The sequence below is a fragment of the Myotis yumanensis genome, unplaced genomic scaffold (assembly GCF_028538775.1).
Source record: "Myotis yumanensis isolate MYYU_CA2020_CCGP unplaced genomic scaffold, mMyoYum1.0.hap1 SCAF_3, whole genome shotgun sequence".
NCBI lineage: Eukaryota > Metazoa > Chordata > Mammalia > Chiroptera > Vespertilionidae > Myotis > Myotis yumanensis.
Window position 1 is genome coordinate 141,813,406 of NW_027223754.1, and position 18,898 is coordinate 141,832,303.

The 18,898-nt window shown below is 42.3% G+C and overlaps 1 protein-coding gene across 1 annotated transcript; it reads left to right on the forward strand.

The window, feature by feature from the left end:
• The first annotated feature begins 5,154 nt into the window (after positions 1-5,154).
• LOC139006351 (double homeobox protein A-like) lies at positions 5,155-5,688 on the forward strand. The gene has a single exon (XM_070408767.1). It carries the CDS (start codon positions 5,155-5,157, stop codon positions 5,686-5,688), a length of 534 nt encoding a protein of 177 aa, XP_070264868.1.
• Positions 5,689-18,898: the final 13,210 nt, after the last annotated feature.

The window sequence follows — 18,898 nt, forward strand, 5'->3', positions numbered from 1 at the left end:
CTGTCCCTGTTCATCAGTCTATGTTGTTCTCTATATTCCACAAATGAGTGAGATCATGTGGTATTTATCTTTCTCTGACTGACTAATTTCACTTAGCATAATGCTCTCCAGGACCATCCATGCTGTTGCCAATGGTAAGAGTTCCTCCTTTTTTACAGCAACATAGTATTCCATCGTGTAGATGTACCACTGTTTTCTAATCCACTCATCTGCTGATGGGCACTTAAGCTGTTTCCAAATCTTAGCTATGGTGAATTGTGCTGCTATGAACATAGGGGTGCATATATTCTTTCTGATTGGTGTTTCTGGCTTCTTGGGATATATTCCTAGAAGTGGGATCACTGGGTCAAATGGGAGTTCCATTTTTAATTTTTTGAGGAAACTCCATACTGTTGTCCACAGTGGCTGCACCAGTCTGCATTCCCACCAACAGTGTACAAGGGTTCCTTTTTCTCCACATCCTCTCCAACACTTGTTGTTTGTTGATTTGTTGATGATAGCCATTCTGGCAGGTGTGAGATGATACCGCATTGTTGTTTTGATTTGCATCTCTTGTATAATTAGTGACTTTGAGCATGTTTTCATATGTCTTTCGGCCTTCTGTATGTCCACTTTCGAAAAGTGTCTATCTAGGTCCGTTGCCCATTTTTTGATTGGATTGTTTATCTTCCTTTTGTTAAGTTGCATGAGTTCCCTGTAAATGTTGGAGATTAAACCCTTATCGGTGATATCGTTGGCAAATATGTTCTCCCATGCAGTGGGCCTTCTTGTTTTGTTGATGGTTTCCTTTGCCATGCAAAAGCTTTTTATTTTGATGTAGTCCCATTTGTTTATTTTCTCTTTAGTTTCCATTGCCCTAGGAGCGGTATCAGAGAAGAAATTCCTTCGGCATATGTTTGCGATTTCGCTGCCTGTGGATTCCTCTAGTATTTTTATGGTTTCCCGTCTTACGTTTAAGTCTTTTATCCATTTTGAGTTTATTTTTGTGTATGGTGTGAGTTGGTGGTCTAGTTTCATCTATTGATAACTTTTTATATTAATTTCATTGAAATAGTATTTTGAATATACCCAGTTAAAGCTAAATAAGTTACTAAAGTTAATTTCACATGTTCCTGTTCACTTTTGTTGTTGTTAATCCTCACCTGAAGATATTTTTTCCATTGATTTTGAGAGAGAGTGGAAGGGAGGGAGGGAGAGAGAAAAAGCGAGAGAGAGAAAGAAACATTGGTGTGAGAGATACACATTGATTGGTTGCCTCCTGCACTTGACCTGACCAGGGATGAGGACTGAACCTGCAACCCAGGTACATGCCCTTGACCGGAATCTAATGGAGACACTTCAGTGTGTGGGCTGATGCTCTAACCACTGAGAACACTGGCCAGAGCTCGTGTTCACTTTTTGATACATCTACTAGACCAGTGGTCGGCAAACTCATTAGTCAACAAAGCCAAATATCAACAGTACAACGATTGAAATTTCTTTTGAGAGCCAAATTTTTTAAACTTAAACTATATAGGTAGGTACATTGTTATTAACTTAATTAGGGTACTGCTAAGGCTTAGGAAGAGCCACACTCAAGGGGCCAAAGAGCCACAGTTTGCCGACCACGGTAGACAATTCAAATTACCTAAGTGACTTGCATTGTATTTCTATTGGATAACACTGGTGTAAATGATAGTACAATGACTTTAAATACAGTTATTTTTCATTGATGCATATCATTCTGTTAGCATAGACATAATAAGTTGAAATTCAGTTAAGAAATAGGAATCAGGCTTTTTAGCCCCCAAATTACTGACTTTAAAAATGAACTGTTGCCAGGCTGGCATGGCTGAGTGGTTGAGCATCGATCTGTGAGCCAGAAAGTCATGGTTTGATTCTTTGTCAGGGCATATGCCCGGGTTATAGACTCAATCCCTGGTGTGTGTGTGTGTGTGTGTGTGTGTGTGTGTGTGTGTGCAGGATGCAGCCGATCAATGAGTCTCTCTCATCATTGATGTTTCCATTTCTCTCTCTCTCTGAAATCAATAAAAATATATGCAAAAATAAATTAAAAAATGAACTGTTTTATCTTACAGGGATTTAAAAAATACCCAGTGTGGTGATCTTTTATATAATTTATTTTGCATTTGTTTATTTTTTTCAGCATGCTATCATAATAATAACTTTCTATTCTTTGGAAGAATTAGATCAGATGATTAAATCCCCTTCTGAGCATTTAGAAGGGGGCAGCCAAAGAAAGCTGATTTGAATACAGAGAATAAACAGTAATTAAACTGTAAATGTTGATTTTCTTTTGAAGTCCACTGGCGTGTTTGGTGTGAATAAAGAGTGTATTGTCAGTTATTTTTCCTGCTGCCGCAGTTATGGCACGTGAGAATCGTTGGAGGGCTATGTTAAATTGGGGAGTTTCCCAGGCTGCTGAACTGAAACTTCCTTTGTTTATATTAAAGCATGGATATTTTTTTCCTCAAACAGTACACATTGATTTTAGATAAACTCAGAGAAGTTTTTTTTTTCTCTTAAACTCATCTACTTCACTGTAATCTGGAGAGGAGCTTTTAAAAGCTGGAAAATGTGGCTTCTTCACTGAAAACTGAAATGAGCTTTTTCACTGTGCATTTTGGGGAAACTTTAAAAGAGTGGTTCCAACCTTGGCTGTTTATTAGACTCACCTGGGAAGCTTTTAAAGCCCCAGGGTTCAGGCTACCCTGCCCCGCTCCCCCCCATCAATTATATCAGATGCTCCCTAGGTACTTCCAATGCATAGATAGACCCACGGTTGCCCTAACAGTCTAAGGCGCACCTGTGTTCAGCAGCCTTCTCCAGAAGGACTCAGGGAACCTGGCTTGCAGTATGTGAATGTGTTAACTGTTATTTTCCTCCAATTGAAAATTAAAGGGCCTGCGTATTGGCTCACTCTGAGGCACGTAGTAATGCATACTTTTCTCATGCTCTAACGTAAACACTGAAGAGACTTTGATGATTATAAAACCGTCACATGTTCAGCACAGGCATACCTCTCTTTCTACTGTGCATCGTTTTATGTGCTTCACAGGTGTTGCGTTCTTTACAAATGAAGGCAAGACCCTCCACCAGCAAAAAGATTACAAGTGGCTTTATCGTGCTACCTTATTGCCGTGGTCTGGAACTGAACAGCAAGGTCTCCGAGATGTGCTTGTAATTGATCGGGCTTGCATTATTCAGGGTAGGTGCTGCAGGCCAGTGGTCTCCTGAAGGAGCCACATACATGCAACACACACATATACACATATAAAGTCAATGGGTTAGCCACTGCTGATGACTTCCACAAGTTATTTGTCACCATATGGACGGTTTCAGCGGGATTCTAAAGAACATTTTCAGCTGGGATTCTGCTGAACTATTTGGGGCTGGGTTGGATATTACTGTCTTTGCAAATGTAATGATGATGGAAACCAGATTTCTCCATTGTGAAACCATGGTCCTCGTGAATCTGGTTCTATTGCATCTAAGGCGGTGGTTCTCAACCTTCTGGCCCTTTAAATACAGTTCCTCATGTTGTGACCCAACCATAAAATTATTTTCATTGCTACTTCATAACTGTAATGTTGCTACTGTTATGAATCGTAATGTAAATATCTGCTATGCAGGATGGTCTTAGGTGACCCCTGTGAAAGGGCCGTTCGACCGCCAAAGGGGTCGCGACCCACTGGTTGAGAACCGCTGGCTCTAAGGCCTTCCAAGTGGTCATGTGATGAAAGTATTTTGTAAGCTGTAAAGCTCTAAGCAAGGTAAGCTAATGAATTATATACATTTTGTGAAGTTTGGAGTTTTTATATTTAAAATCAATATCAAATAAGATATTCCTATTATGGGGAGCCAGGAAAGGTGGTTTATTCTGGGGTTGCTCTGGTGGGAGTGAGATGAGCTTTTCTTAGTAACCTCAAAATAGATGGAGGGTAGAGTATAGAGAGCCTCAAATCAGAGGCAAATTACTAGTATTTTTGGCCATTTTATTATCAACAGCTTTGAGAGGTTTGTATCTTCATTCATTCAACAAGCATTCATTGATGATTTACTGGGTGTCTAAGGCTCTGGGCTAGGGAGCCAGCAGTGAACACAGCAGAACAACCCTGCACTCATGACGTTTACATCCTAGTTGGGAGAGAACAACAATATATACGTTTTAGAGAAAAAATAAAGAGAACAAGCTTAGGAAGAACCAGATTGTAATTTTTCATGTGACAAGGGCCCACCTCCCCAAGGTGACATTTGAGCAAAAGATTGAAGGTGAGGGAGGGGGTCACACACATATCAGAGAAGGGTATCCAGGCAGCAAGAACAAGTAGTACAAAGGGCTTGAGCTGGGTTACACCTGGCCTTGCCAGAGAACATACAGGAATTGTGACTTTCTGTTAAACAACACATAATTTTAAAATATAAGTATGTGACATTCAATTATTTGGGACATACTGGTACTTATAACAAAACAACAACAACAACAATAGTGTCCTGTATTTCTATCTCCTAATTCTGGCAACTCTAGTTAGACCTAGCATATTTGCAGGAGAGAAAGGAGGCCATTGGGTGGAGCGGAATGAGGAAGGCAAAGTAGAAACAGGTGAAGTACTTGGGGCCAGAGTGGGCAGGGCCTTGTAGGCACAATAAGAACTTCAGGTTTTACTCCAACTGAGACCGGATATCACTGGAGGGTCGGTGTAGCGAGGTGCTTTGGCTTTTCTTAAAGTGTAAAAGTCCCAGTCAGCCTTCTGTGTTTTATGTTATAGGACAAGGGCAGAAGCACAGAGGCCAGTTAGAAGGCTCCTGCAAAAATCCAGGTAAGAGATAATGGATGTGGGTGAGGAATGGTGAGAGTCTGGGTACAGTCTAATGGCAAACCAACAGCATTTGCTGATGGGCTGGATGTAGGGTGCAAGCAAAAGAGAAGGGACCAAGGAAGGATGCTGCTGCCATTCAATGAAAGGAGGGGCCTTTGGATGGAGCAGGAGTTTTTTGTGTGGGTGGGTGGGGAGGACTATGAGTTTATTTTGGATGAGTTCAGTCGTAGAGGTCTGTGAGATATCCAAGTGGCAATGTCAGGTCAGCAGTTACTGTCTTTTCAAATAACAAAACCTGGCTCCTGGTCGAAGGCTGGGAGTTCTTTCTCCCAACATGGCTCGAGACAGCTCTCCTGACTGGATGAATGGTAGACGAAGCTGCACCAAATTCACAGAAGATCAATCGAAAATCCTCATCCAAGCATTCAACCAAAAACCTTACCCAGGTTACACTACCGTACAGAAGGTTGCTTTGGAAATAGATGTTGATGAGTCTAGAATCTGGACCTGGTTTCAGAATCAAAGACAGAGGCACCCAACCCAAAGGAGATCAGAGGCAGAGGAGGATGTAGATACAAGTCAAGACCAAGATCACAAGCAAGGGTGCCCTTTGGTGAAGATGCAAAATAGACGTAGACAGGCTCATATCACCTGCACTCCCTTCCAAGTACACACCCTCCGGGAGGCATATGAGAAAAACCTATATCCTGGGATTGGTCCCAGAGAGCAACTTGCTGAGGAAATTGGGGTTCCAGTGTCCAAAGTTTGCATTTGGTTTCATAATCCAAGGAGTAAAGTTTGGATCCACAGAAAAAATGAACTCAACGAGCCTTTAGAACACAAACAAGACGGGGAACAAGACCTTTGACACAAGAGCGTTCAAGGCACTGAGCCTTCTTTCTGTAGACAGTCAGGACTTCAGGAGGCTGACAGATGCACAGAACCACACAGCCCTCCCTCGGGAGCCTGCACAGGCCAGCAGATGTCAAGGACCATGAAAATAAACTCATTTATGTCATGTTTGTTTTTTAATCCTCACCTGAGGCTATGATTTTAGAGTGGAAGAGAGAGGGAAAGACAGAGAGAAGTATCGATGCCCCTGCACTCGCCCCGTCCAGGGCCTGGGCCAGGGAGGAGCCTGAAACCAAGGTATGTGCCCTTGACTGGAATCGAACCAGGGAACCTTTGGTCTGCAGGGTGACGCTCTATCCACTGAGCCAAACTGGAATTGCATTCTTTCACCCGAGTGAAAATGGGAAATGAGAGCAAGGGTGAGGAATGGGTGAGAAGGCCATTTAGAAAATGGGGATGTTCATGGCCCTGCTTTTGGGGTCTTCCTGGAGGATTGCGACTGTCTCAGGAAGCTGATAACTAGGGGCAGCTGGTAATTTCTTGAATCCCAGGGCCAGACAGACTATCAGGGCCCTGGGATGACAGATGGAAGAGCTGAGCTGGATGTCATGTCTCCAGCTGCCAAGACCAAGCTGAGTCACTGAATGCCACCACCTCTCAGCTACCCTCCCTCAGTCTTCTGGCTTGTGGGAAGGTTAACCCTTTCTTGCCACTTCCCCTCAGCACAGAGCTGTGAGAGAACTATATGGACTCTCCCTACAGATTACCTCAGAAGAAAAAAATTCCCTGTGGAGGGGTAGACACATTCTCATTCTGTTCATTGTTCACAGCCACAGTCCTGAGTCCATGGCTGTGATGTGACTGAGGCTCTTCCCATCTGAAGCTCACACAGCGCAGCCTCTGGCCCTCTCTCCAGGAGCCCGCTCCTTTCTTCTGGGTCTTAAGGACACTCCCGCTTCGAGGCGGCAGCAGATGTTATCACTTCATCTCTCCCACCCACTAAACCTTGGCTTCTTTTCAAGGCACTTTCCCATTTTCCCACAGTTTCCTTCTTGAAATATTTTCCTGTTAGCTTCTATGTTTTCTCCTCCCATTCTCTGTAGATTCTGTGAGAATTTGGCAATTTTCTCTTTGGCTTGTTTTGTTACTTATTCCCTCCATTCCACCTCCCCCATTTTATGTCTTATGGCTTGGTATATACTGAGATTTGGTTTGCATTTTTGTTCATCTGACTCTAATCAATAAGGCTCAGAATGAAGGCTTTAAAAACACACACACAAAACAAACCTTATGTTACTTGTGGGTTTCTCAGTTTCATTCAGAAATCAATTATACATCCCTAATAATGAAACTGAATTTGGGCAAGTTTGAGTGAGTCTTCCTATGCCAAGTCCACAATAGGTCTGCCAGCTGGGATAAGCTATATAACTATTGCCATTAATATTTTGTTTCAAGGCCAGCCAGTGTGGCTCAGTGGTTGAGTGTCAACTTATAAACCAGGAGGTTACGGTTCCATTCCCAGTCAGGGCATATGCCTGGATTGTGGGCTTGATCCCCAGTGAGCGGTGTGCCGGAGGGGACCAATAGATGATTCTCTCTCATCCTCTCATCATTGATGTTTCTATCTTTCTCTCTTTCCTTCCCTTCCTCTCTGAAAAAAAGAGGGAAAAAAAGATGTTTCTATCTCTCCTCCCTGAAATCAACAAAAAAATATATCTCTCCATGCCTCTCCTTTCCCTCTCCCTTACCTCCCTCTAAAATCAATAAAAATGTATTTTTAAAATACATTTTGTTTCAAGAGTATCAAACTCCACTCAAAAGTTTCCCAGCAGCTTTATTTTGGGAGGAAGTTCTTTTGATCCAGAGATCTGGACAGAGGAGAGCTACATGGTTTGAGTCACGTGATTTAGGTTGTTCAGTGACTCTGGGTTAAGTCCAACTCAGACTCTAGTTCCACATGGTACCCAGGCTCCCTTTGTCCTCTCTTCCTGCCAATCAGCTGGGTTTAAATTCAAAAGCCTTTTTCTTTGATGTCAGTTATTGTTGATAATCTTGGCAAATTGCCACCCTACTACTCTGTTAAGGGTGAGTTTTTCATCTTCATCCACTGGTGTCTCAAATGAGTTATTCCTTTTGGGCCCGTGGGAAATGTAATATGGGTGAATTTCCTTGGAAAGAAGTGTCTCAATAATCACTAAGCTCCCTTTTGATGGGTCCTAAATAGACCTTTCTTATAGCAAAATCTGCTCTGCAGCCTGTATTTTTTTGTGTGGTGAATCTTTATTGTGCTCTGGCCTTGGTCTTGTTTTGTGTAGGCCATCCTATAGTTTTCAAATTGGTTGATTAGAAAAATGCAATGAGATTTTTTTTCTTTTCTTTTCTTTTCTTTCCTTTTCTTTTCTTTTCTTTCCTTTTCCCTCTTTCTTTCTTTCTTTCGTTCGTTCTTTCTTTCTCTCTCTCTCTCTCTCTCTCTCTCTCTCTCTCTTTCTTTTTTTTTTTTTGCCATGCATGTATCTAGATTCTATTCTGTGCCAGACACTTTACTAGTCTTTTATCTAGAAGATGCATTCAGTTCTCACAACCCATTTTATAAATGGATACTGATCCTCAGAGAGGTTAAATAACTTGCCCCAGTTAATTTTACAAAGTATGGGAAACCAGGTTTAAACCATATTTGTCTGTTACTAAAGCATGTGTTCTTAAGGACCAAACTTCCCAAAGCAATATGGGGGTTAAACCAAAACAGTAGAAGAGAATCAAGACAATTCCTTTTCCCCCTCCCAAAGATTTTAGTTTCCTTAAGAAATTCAACTACTGTGATAATCATTGGGATCTAAAAGTTGAGCTGTCTTTGCAATATCCTTTTTCTGTTCCTAGAGTCAGACCCTGATTAGCCAAAAGAAATCTGAATTTCTAAGCTGCTAATTAAAAAAAACACACTATTTTTATTGACTTCAGAGAGGAAGGGAGAGGGAGAGATAGAAACTCAATGATGAGAGGCAATCACTGATTGGCTGTCTCCTGCACACCCCACATTGGAGATTGAGCCTGCAACCTGGGCATATGCCCTGACCAAGAATCGAACCATGACCTTCTGGTTCATAAGTCAACATTCAACCACTGACCCACACCAGCTGGGCTAATTTTTTTTTTAATTTTTTAATTTTTAATTTTTTAAATTAAATCTTTATTGTTCAGATTACATTTGTTCCTCTTTTTTTTCTCCCCATAACTCCCCTTCTCCCAGTTCCCGCCCCACCCTCCGCCCTCACTCCCCACCCACTGTCCTCATCCATAGGTGCACGATTTTTGTCCAGTCTCTTCCCGCATCTCCCACTCCCTTTTGCCCCCCCAAGAATAGTCAGTCTATTCCCTTTCTATGTCCCTGATTCATTATAATCACCAGTTCATTCTGTACATCAGATTATTTATTCACTTGATTCTTAGATTCACTTGTTGATAGATGCATGTTTGTTGTTCATAATTTGTATCTTCACCTTTTTCTTCTTCCTCCTCTTAAAGGATACCTTTCAGCCTTTCGTCTAATACTGGTTTAGTGGTGATGAACTCCTTTAGCTTTTCCTTATCTGTGAATCTCTTAATCTGACCTTCAATTCTGAATGATAGCTTTGCTGGATAAAGTAATCTTGGTTGTAGGTTCTTGCTATTCATCACTTTGAATATTTCATGCCACTCCCTTCTGGCCTGCAAAGTTTCTGTTGAGAAATCAGCTGACAGTCGTATGGGTACTCCCTTGTAGGTTATTGAGTCTCTTTCTCTTGCTGCTTTTAAGATTCTCTCTTTGTCTTTTGCTCTTGGCATTTTAATGATGATGTGTCTTGGTGTGGTCCTCTTTGGATTCCTTTTGTTTGGGGTTCTCTGCGCTTCTTGGACCTGTAAGTCCATTTCTTTCACCAGGTGGGGGAAGTTTTCTGTCATTATTTCTTCAAATAAGTTTTCAATATCTTGCTGTCTCTCATCTTCTGGCACCCCTATAATTCTGATATTGGTGCGCTTGAAGCTGTCCCAGAGGCTTCTTACACTATCTTCGTATTTTCTGATTCTTTTTCATTTTGCTTTTCCGGTTGGGTGTTTTTTGCATCTTCGCATTTCAAATCTTTGACTTGATTCTTGCGCTCCTCTGTTTTGCTATTGGGTGTCTGTATAATATTCTTTATTTAAGTCAGTGTATGCTTAATTTCTAGTTGGTTCTTTATCACAACATCGAGGGTCTCATTAGATTTCGTGAGGCTCTCATCAAGTTTATTGGCAGCTTCTAGCACATTATTGCAAGCCCTCAAAATTGCGTTTTTTAGCTCTATATCCTCCATTTCTGTCATGTTTTTTTGTCTCTGCATTTTTTATGCTTTCTTGGTGCACCCCCTTGTGGTCTTTGTGCGCAGTCTTGTTCTAGTTAAGCCTTGATTGTTGTAGTTAATACTAGAGGGATTTGACCACCAGGCCGACTGGCTGTGAGAATCAGCTGTATCTGCAGTGGGAAAACTTCTGTCCTCTGGAGAGGTGCTAATTTAGCCTTTGCCTGAGGCTATCCGGCAAATGGCTCTGCGCAGGGCTTGGGCGGGGCAGGATCAACAGGGTGGGCAGAGTGAGCGGTTATGGCTGCTCTCAGTTCCGTTCCCAGAGGCTCTGTTTCTCAGAACCCCAGCAACCGCTGCAAACCTCGGAGAGAAAGCTGCCCTCACGTTCCAACTGATGCCAGATAATCCCGCTTCTCCTGTTTGAGTCTGAGTCCCTAGAGACTCGCCCGGATCTGGAGCTCAGAGTCTGAGACTCCCTCCTGATTGAAAACGACAACCGCGCCCTCAGCCACCAGCCGACTCCACGCGCACCTCCGTACCTTTGTATTTTCCACACTGCACCTCCTCTGAGCCTCGGTATGCTGTTCTCTTTCCTTCTAGTTGAAGAATCTCTCCTCAGCCAGCCTTCCTGTGGTTCTGGGTGATGTCCATTCCATCTTTTAGTTGTATTTTTGAAGTGGTTTGCGGCAGCAATCTCCGGTGTTTACCTATGCCGCTATCTTGGTTTCTCCAGGCTAATTTTTTAAAATTTATTTTAGAGAGAGAGAGAGAAAGAGAGAGAGCCATAGATCTGTTGTCCCACCTATCCATGCACCCACTGGTTGAATCTTATATGTGCCTAATCAGGATGATGCTCCAACCAACTGAGTTATCTGGTCAGGGCTAAGCTGCTAATTTTTTTAAAATGTTGTTTTGAACAGAATGCGATCCTGAATCAGAAACCTGTATTGTGCATCGGCAATAGACTAAATAGCTATTAAATGGCAGGCTATGGGAATACCACTTATTAAAGACACACTGTCTTTAAAGACACACCATCTAATTTTCCCATGATTGCTACACAGTGATTGTTATAATCCTAATGAATTGTTGATAGGTTAGCTCAGGTTAAAAATGGAGGCAGAAGATGAGAGAGTGATTTACCTTTACTGTTGTTCCCAGCAGAAGGTCAGAGGATGAATTCCAAATGAGAAGCTGAACTCAATTGGCCTCTTTCCATGTGTGCTTGATGAGGTGTTTCTTATGAGACTTTTATTGGTCGAGCTTGAAAGATCATCTTTTCCGAAAGGTCAAACTCCCTATTATCAAGAAATAGGAGAATCAGGCTAGAAATTGCTAGGAATTCTGCTGTTAGGTTTCCTCCTTTATCATTTCTTACACATAAGAAAGAAATACAGGAAATTTACAGATGAAAGGTGTGATGTCTACATGGATATAAGATTTTATTTTTCCCCCTCTACTGCCTGCAATAATTACCTACCTGAATGTAAGGAAAAGGTGAACAAAATCAATGCAGCAACAAATAGAATTCACTTGTTTCTTCTCCTGCCCCAGACTCCTAGGGATCATGGCGTGATGGTGAAGAGCTCAGATTCTGGAGTTGAATAACTCTAGGCCTAACCTGGTTCCTTCACATATTGGCTTGGTTTGGGAGCAAGTCACACAATCTCTCTAACTTGCGGTTTCCCATCTATAAAGTAGGGATGAAAATAGTACCCATATTGTATGGTTACTATGAATATTAAAAGGATTAATGTCTATAAGACATTTAGCAGAGTACCTGGCACATTAAGAATTGAATAGATGGTAGCTGTTTTTTTAAAATTATTTTTGCAGAAAAGATAACTAGTTCATTAGTTGAAAACACTGGTAGAAATGAAGATGGAAGTTCATAAAGGGAATGGGAAGATAATACTGGAACTCCCTGATACCCATTGTATGTAAATCATGTAACAGTGTTCAAAGGATCATACAATAATCCTGGGCTGTGAGAGAGGACTGAATCACTCCCATTTCCACCATAAAGGCTGAGGGCAATAATAGGGTGTGGACCAACAAGTCCTGCCTGTTTACCTGGAAATGACTAATCTCCTTTCTCTAATTTAATAACGCAGGATGATTTTATAGTGGGTAAGAAGAGAGAATGTGTAAATGGCCAGAGTGGGGAGTGAGGGTAGAAAGGAGAGAACGTTCTAAGGTCGACTCATCCGATAGCCAATATCCTGTATCAGCTTGAGTTATCAAGCACAGATTTGAGCTCTGAGTTAGCTGTGTGGCATATGGGTACCCAATTCCCACTCTCCCAACCAGCAAGGACAAGGTCTCTTAGCCACATTCATCCCGAGAACAAAAGCCTGGAGGTGTTTTTTGAGGGTTGGTATATTCTTTTATAATAAGACTAGAGGCCCGGTGCACAGATTCATGCACATTGAAAGGAAATTAATTAAAAGGTGGCCAGCAGGGCAGGACTGGGCGAGAAAGGCCAGACATGCCCTGGAGCCAACCTCCCATGGTACCTTCCTGGCCTGCCACACCTGGGGCGGCACTGGGGCTCAAAGGGCATCTTTGGAGTGAGTGGGGTCCCTCCAGCAGGTGGGTCCCTCGGTCTGGCCTGCAGAGATTGGGCGGAAACCAGCAGTCTGACATCCCCCGAGGAGTCCTGGAGTGGGAGAAAGCACCCTGCAAAGTTGCTGTCGCTCGGCAGCTCCTGCGTTGAGCATCTGCCCCTGGTGGTCATTGTGCATCATAGCTACCAGTCAGTTGAACAGTTGGACCATCACTTAGGCTTTTATATATATAGACTAGAGGCCTGATGCTTGAAATTCTTGCAAGAGTAGGCCTTCCTTCACCGGCTGCCGGCACTGGCTTCCCTCCGGCACCCAGGACCTGGGCTTTCCTCACAGCCCTGGCTTCATCTGGAAGGTGTCTGGAAGGACATCTGGTCTAATTAGCATAGTATGCTTTTATTATTATAGATATATAGGAAACAGTACTGCCATTTGTAGACCTATCTGAGGAAATAAATTGCATTTAAAAGCTCACCTTGGAGTATAGAGAAATGTCTTTGAACTCTGCAGCTCACCTGGTAGTCATCTATTCCCTCACCAGTGGTGGGTGAGCAGAGAGGCTGAGCGCAATCTCACTTCCATGTACGATTCCTGAAGGCAGTTTTTAAGTTATATAGGCAATTCGAGGTTTTCCTTCATGTCCTCTCTCCGTGTTTGCTTTCTACTGGTTAGCATTGTGAAGGCGTTCTGATTTTGTTTAAAACTAAAATCATGACTTCAAGTATTGAATTATAGCTGTAGATAATACTTCAGACTGTGTTAGCACTCCTCAGCCTGTTATGGGAAACTCATTGCCCTTTCCGAATGCAGAGATTGTCTTCCACCTTCTCAAATGTAAATGGTTTCATTCCAACTTCCATAGCGTGAATTTGGTCGACTTCCTCTAAGTAAGCCCAGCACATTCTCCAAATACCAAACATAACATGGAGATTCCAAGAGGCATCAGGTCATTGTTCTCTTCTGTGTTGCTCTCTCCACCCCCAGCCCAGCTAATGGTGGAAGGAGTTCAAATAACTGCTTAAGACTACAGTCCAGTGGACACTGCCAAGTTGTGCTCAATGCCAGTTCAACTGCTCAAGAAATCAATGCTTATCCTGTATTCTTAACCCCTGAGCTGCATTCTCCTGACCTGCCTCTCCTCTCCTCTGCCAGTGGATTCACATCATTTTTGTGTGTGCCTTGTCTGGCTGCACTGGCTCCAGCTCTGTAAAGACTGTCTGTGGGTGGTTTCCCTGTACAGCAATGACAAGGGCAAAGGTCAGAAACTTCCATGATTCATTTCCTTTTTGCTGCACGCAGGCTGTAGATGGTTTTGTGGGTGAGTCACCCAGATGCTAAACACAGGAGGGATTTTCTTCGCATAGAGGCCCCGAGGCTCCGCTATGCCCTGAATTGGAAGAACTGAGTTGTTAATATCTTCTTAAATTTTCTTTTTTAATTTTTCCCGATGACTTCATAAGCTCATTTGCATCCACTTTCTTTGTGTCTGACCACTCTGATTTGTGAAAGCTGCCTAACGCTTAGAGAACTGTCTGGTATCTTGTGGAGATCCACTGAACTCTGACTCTAGAGCAGTGGTTCCCAATGTGGGGCACACACCCAACAGGAAGGAAATTTGATTTTTAAGGGGGGCAATTCGAGAATGAGTTATTAACAGTGAATTTTTCGCTTTTCTTATGGTTCTAGGGGCCTCATATATAGTATATAAATATGTATTGTGACATATTTATGTATTTCAGTTCTGTTATATGTTTTGAAACTTTATTTGCTATTTTTTCATATCACTTCATATTATTATTATTATTATTATTATCTTAAACAATTTCTTAGTGATTTCTTCCTCAGTACTTCAACTGTCCTTTTGTTCTTTTATTTTTCTCTTTCATGGATGCCATGTTCTTTGGAACGTTGTTTAGTCAAAGCTAATGACCTTTCAGGCTTCCTCCACATGAATAGGAGTTCAAAAAGAATAATAAAAATTGTATGTCATGGGGGGGACGGGCATCAGGATTTTAGAGATGCTTAGGTGGGGCATGACCAAAAAAAGGTGGAGAATCACTGCTCTAGAGTAAATGAACTCTTAAAAATATGACCCAAACATCCTCCGGTATTACAGCAAGCTCTGGTATAGCATCTGTGCTGCATGTTGACAGCAGTCCACTCCTCAACAAGCCACCCTCCTCATTTTCTCCCAGAAAACAGTCTATGGGAGGAGTGTGGACAACAGATACCTGAGAAAGATGTTCAAATACCTCGAACTAGCTCTGCAGTAAAGTGTTTTTTACTCAAGGAAGTGAGGGACATTATTTCCTTTCTTTCTTTAACCCTTTAGAGCGATGAATTAGAATATATAGACATAAAGCATAAATGTATAGTATGATGAATAATTGCAAAGTGAACACCCCTCCATCAAGCAATGGAACATTGCCAGCCCAGAAACCCTCCTTTGTTTACCTTGGAGGCCACATCCTCTCCCTCCCTTCTAGAAGTAACCACTACCCTGACTTTTGTGGTAATCACTTCCTGGCTTTTCTGACCACCTAGTTATGCCAGGTTATTATTTTCTGAAGCAATATCACTTCCATCTTCTGCCGGGGGCACTCCCTCGTTTGTGTTAAGTAATGACCACGGGATGACATTGGGCTGCAGTTGTTTGTGTGTACAGTTCCTTCCCCCCACCCCAACATCCCACAGGACTGCTTCCCCGTGTTTACCATGTGTGAACTAACAATACTCCTGCTCAGACACATGTTTAAAATAATGACAGATTGGGGGTGAAATAAGCATGAAACTTTCAGCGGTCTCTCTCCTGCGTTTTGGGTTTCCTGAGCTGCATGTAGAGTTAAATAATAATTTTGTGATGGGAAATAGGAATACTCCTTCTCTCCTCTTTTTAATTTCCCTGGAAAGTAGCCTGGCAAGTTCTAAAATCTGCAAGTTTGGGCATGAAAAAGACCCATTTACTGGCCCTAGGTTATCTCTCTACTGGGAGAATATGCATGCCATTGGGAATATTCCATCACACTAGTTATTGCAACTTCTCCCAAGGATTCTTTGACCTTCTTTGGTCTAACACATTCTCTGCTGAGCTAGAAAAAATAGATAAAGTGTAAATGAGGCTTAAAACTGGATTCTTAACCGTATTTACTTTCCTGTCTTCCTTTACTTCCTTGATTGGCTCAGGCAGGTTTGTGGACCAAGGGAAGGAAGACTGTTATTTATTGTGAACCTATGATGTGCCAGGTGCTTTTGAGTTTATTACCTTATTAAATACTGACAGCACTATGGGCTGGTTATGTATTGTCCCCATTTTGTAATGAAGGCCACTGAGTGGCGGAGAGGTTAAGTATCTATTCAGAATTACATAGAATTGGAATGCAAAGGTCTGACTCCAAAACCAAGTTCTCCTTCTTCATCAACTTGCCTCTCATGTCATTTGCTTGGTGACCTTAAAGTCACCTTGGAAACCATTTTTTAAGCACTTCCATTTCTATCAGACATAATTAAAATGTCTTGGGTTTATTGGTAGAAATGGATTCAAGGTCCCAAACAGTTTTCTTCTGAAGAACATTGGATCTTAGCTTGGGAAACTATAGATAGAAGCAGCCGGGCTGGAGGGAGGACGATCAGTTTTTAAAATTTACATTTGATTCAAGGCCACTTTCCATGCTTCCTGACATCACAGGTCTGGCCTCCTCTGTGACCTCGTGCCTATAGCTATCGCAGGCATTATATGTTTCTAGTTAAGTGAGAGAACCTAAGTAGAAGGTGGCAAAGACAGCATGGAGTGGGACTACCCTGTACACATCCATCGTGACTCGCTGTAGAGTACAATTTGGTGAAATGCTCGTGCATCCTGGGCCTTCTCCAAGAATTGGTCACTGAAGGACCACAAGGACTTGACGGCTTGCCTATAAGGAAGTTCACGGTGTGGTTCCTGTAGCCAGTGTTTCCCTGTGAGAGGAGAGCAGGGGAAATGCTTGTATGAAGCAGTTTGGTCAGTCGAGGAGCAGGTGCTGGGAAAAGCGACAAGACAGGGATTTAATTTGGCAGTATGTCTGGAGGTGGTATTAATGGGGCATGTTAAAGTTATTTTCAGAAGTGCTTATGTATTGTCCAAATCCATGTCCTTAACTTTGGGAGGGAGTCACATCTGAGTCACACTAAATGTGGAACCTGAATGAAACCCAGAGTCTGTCACTGGTGCCAGGACCTTGTGCCATTGACTTTCATTTACCACATAAGGTTCAGTGCCCAGTGTTAAAGGGCGTTTTTTTTCAGAGGACAAAGTGGGAGAGAGAGCAGTGGTGGCAGCTTCACTTCGACACGTCTCTGGGACCTTTTAACCTGTGGCAATGAGGAACAATTTTTCATCCTCTTCCTGACCTGGGCTCTGTTCTACAATGCCTCTGACGTGACAGACTGCTGGGATCCTCTTATGAAAGGCTTTTTCCTCTTGCGTAATATGTATGTTGAATCTGTTCATTCTTGATTCATTCATTTAATCAACAAACATTTTTTGAGCTCACACTAAGTGCCAGGCAGTATCTTAGAGCCTGGTGATCTGCAGTTGAACAACACAATAGATTTCATTTGTGCTGTTCATTGTTCAATGAACTTAAAAAACATAATTATGTAATTACAAGTGTTATACAAAAAAGTTGCTTGTATTTGGCATCCATAGGAATTATTAAAAAAAAAAAAAAGCCAGTTCAGCCTGTGTGGCTCAGCGGTTGAATCTCCACCTATGAACCAGGAGGTCACAGTTTTTTTTTTTTAATTAAATCTTTATTGTTCAGATTATTACAGTTGTTCCTCCCCCCCGCCCCAGCTCCCCTCCACCCGGTTCCCACCCCATCCTCTGCCCCTCCCCCTCCTCCCCCCGCACTGTCCTCTTCCATAGGCGTACGATTTTTGTCCAGTCTCTTCCCACACTCCCCACCCCCATTTCCCCCCCCCGAGAATAGTCAGCCCACTCCCTTTCTATGCCCCTGATTCTATTATATTCACCAGTTTATTCTGTTCATCAGATTATTTATTCACTTGATTTTTAGATTCACTTGTTGATAGATGTGTATTTGTTGTTCACAATTTCTATCTTTACCTTTTTCTTCTTCTTCCTCTTCTTAAAGGATACCTTTCAGCATTTCGTATAATCCTGGTTTGGTGGTGATGAATTCCTTTAGCTTTTCCTTATCTGTGAAGCTCTTAATCTGACCTTCAATTCTGAATGATAGCTTTGCTGGATAAAGTAATCTTGGTTGTAGGTTCCTGGTATTCATCACTTTGAATATTTCTTGCCACTCCCTTCTGGCCTGCATAGTTTCTGTTGAGAAATCAGCTGACAGTTGTATGGGTACTCCCTTGTAGGTAACTGACTGTTTTTCTCTTGCTGCTTTTAGGATCCTCTCTTTGTCTTTTGCTCTTGGCATTTTAATTATGATGCGTCTTGGTGTGGTCCTCTTTGGATTCCTTTTGTTTGGGGTTCACTGTGCTTCCTGGACTTGTAAGTCTATTTTTTCACCAGGTAGGGGAGGTTTTCTGTCATTATTTCTTCAAATAGGTTTTCAATATCTTGCCCTCTCTCTTCTTCTGGCACCCCATAATTCAGATGTTGATACGCTTGAAGTTGTCCCAGAGGCTCCTTACACAATTTTCATATTTTTGGATTCTTTTTTCTTTTTGTTTTTCTGGTTGGGTGTTTTTTGCTTCTTTGTATTTCAAATCTTTGACTTGATTCTTGCTATCCTCTGGTCTGCTGTTGGAATTCTGTATAATATTCTTTATTTCAGTCAGTGTATGCTTAATTTCTAGTTGGTCCTTTTTCATAACCTCAAGGGTTTCACTAAATTTTTAGAGGGTCTCACTAAATTTATCAGCGGTTTCTAGAAAATTCTTGAAAAACCTTATAAGTGTGGTTTTGAACTCTATATCCAGTAGTTTGCTTTCCTCCATTTCTGTCATTTGTGATCTGTTTCTTTGTCTCTGCATTTTTCATGCTTCCCTGTGTTGATAGAGTGGCTTTCTGTACTAGGTGTCCTATAAGGCCCAGTGACTCAGCCTCCCCAATTACCTGAGGTAGACACTCTTGGTGCACCCCTTTGTGGGCTTTGTGCACAGTCTTGTTGTAGTTAAGCCTTGATTGTTGTAGGTATCACTGGGAGGAATTGACCTCCAGGCCAACTGTCTGTGAGAATCAGCTATGTCTACAGTGGGAGAACTTCTGTGCTGAAGACACCCTTATGGGGCAGGACTTGCTTCAGTGGGGCTTTGGTGCTCACTGAGTCTGCCCCTTGAGTGTGTCCCTTATGGATCTGAGGAGTTGTAATCTGGATGGTCC